Genomic DNA, 1,915 nt, shown 5'->3' with positions numbered 1-1,915 from the left:
TGAAATTAAACAAAAACATTGTGATAGTGTTGTAATTGTAATTGTAATGTAACGGTAAGTCAAGCCTTAAATGGCATTTATTGCTATCTTGCAGCCGGCAGCATAGAGAATCCCGTATTGGTGATGTCAAGTTGTCAAGTGCTGGATTGTTGTGAACAAGCACCAGAAAGAATCTTTAGTCGTTGTCGTTTAGTATTAGCGATAAGGAAAAATCATTGGCAGGTAGAAACTAGCTACCACCATAAATTGGACTGCGTTTAGTCCCGTTCTTGAGAGAACCGCATGTGATCTCAGAGAGAATAAGCAAGGAAAGCTTGAAGAAAACGGCTGTAGCAATATGAAAGATGAATTATCAGAGGAAACTTTGGTGCAGGCACCTGCAAGTGCAGTATGGAGTGCATACCGCGGGCTTGAGCTTGGAAGGCTGACGGATAAATTACTAGGCCATGTTGTGGGCAAGGTAGAGGTAATAGAAGGAGATGGAGGTGTTGGTACCATTGTTAAACTTACTTTTCCAGGTATCTCGATTATAGATTTGATTTAAGTTGCTAATATAGAAATGGATTTTTTTTTTCCCTTAAATTTCTTCTTCTTTTGTCAATTCGTTTACGAAACTAGAACACCGAGATTCTGAATGTTGACAGTATCGATGATCCTGTCAGGAACTTCTGGTGGCTTCATGAAGGAAATATTCAGGATTATGGACGATGAAAAGCGAGTGAAAGAAACGGAAGTGATAGAGGGAGGATACATAGATCTTGGCTTTGATGTTTATCGCATTCGCTTGGAGATCATTGAGAAAGATGCTGAATCAACCATTATCAGATCCACCGTGAAGTACGAGTTCGATGACATAAAAACTGAGCTTGCTTCTCTTGTCACCGTCAAGCCACTGCAAACCATGGCAGAAGAAATTGGGAAGTATGTCAGTGAGAAGAAATATGATGCGTAGAATCTCTGATTTATTTCAAGACATGTTTACTTTGTTTCTTGTACTAATAAATTAGACATGTTATTGTGCACACCAATGAACATGTCAAAGGATGTTGCTTTGTTTTCACAGTTTCACTGTCAGTCCAAAAACAGCCACTATGCATACCAAAAGCACTGAAAAACCTGTGTTTGTAAATTTCAATGCCCATCGCAATAGAAACAACCGCAAAGCCTCTGCATGATCTCCTGCACAAGAAGTAGAATGAACTAGATCAGGCCTGCGCGGATTGGATTATTTTTTTCAATATAAAATTAAATATTCAAGTGTTGTTAATATATTTTTTTAATTAAACAAATTAATCATAAGCTCAAAATATAATATATATTAGATGATATTTTTTTTTATAAATATTGATACAAGATATATTTGATGATATATTTTTTTAAAATATTAAGATTGTGACATATTGAATCGACTTAGGTTAACCTATCAAATCTATAACTCGAGTAATGAAATTGTGATAACCCTATAAAAAGTAAATTATGAAAGTCAATTCGATCCTAATCAACCTAAAGTTGAAAGAAGAATTAAAAAAAATAATTAAAAAGAGGACAACAAAACTATCCAAGTAAGCCCAGTGTTAATCTGTCAAACCCACAATCCAGGTCATGAGATTGTGATAACTCTATAGAAAAAAAAATATGAAGTCCAATTTCTGACGTTAAAGGATGGAATCGAGAAAAAAAATCAATTAAAAAATGACAAAAAAAAACATTAGTCAATTTGGGCTAAAATGTAATCCTACAACCTGGATCATGAAACCAGGATAACTTCATAAAAAAAAAATTAAGAAGCTTCACTTTCAACAAATCCAATGGTGAAAGTTAAAATCCAAAAAAAAATCTAAAAGATCAGAATAACTCTATAGAAAACAAATTAAAAACAATTACGAAACCCAATATTTCTCAAACAACCTAATAT

General features: G+C 34.0%; 1 protein-coding gene across 2 annotated transcripts; it reads left to right on the top strand.

The window, feature by feature from the left end:
• The first annotated feature begins 209 nt into the window (after positions 1–209).
• LOC133701225 (norbelladine synthase-like) lies at positions 210–1,062 on the top strand. 2 transcript variants are annotated; one of them, XM_062125065.1, is made up of 2 exons: positions 210–518; positions 645–1,062. In XM_062125065.1, the coding sequence occupies exons 1-2, from the start codon at positions 338–340 to the stop codon at positions 950–952; spliced, it is 489 nt and encodes a 162-aa protein (XP_061981049.1). In that variant the 5' UTR covers positions 210–337; the 3' UTR covers positions 953–1,062. The 2 variants fall into 2 exon arrangements, with proteins under 2 accessions (XP_061981049.1, XP_061981050.1); XM_062125066.1 differs by having other exon boundaries at positions 224–518; positions 663–1,062.
• The last annotated feature ends 853 nt before the right edge of the window (positions 1,063–1,915 follow it).

This window comes from Populus nigra, chromosome 8 (genome assembly GCF_951802175.1).
Source record: "Populus nigra chromosome 8, ddPopNigr1.1, whole genome shotgun sequence".
Taxonomy (NCBI): domain Eukaryota; kingdom Viridiplantae; phylum Streptophyta; class Magnoliopsida; order Malpighiales; family Salicaceae; genus Populus; species Populus nigra.
Note: the sequence above shows the minus strand (reverse complement) of the source record. Positions and strands in the feature narration are given on the sequence as shown.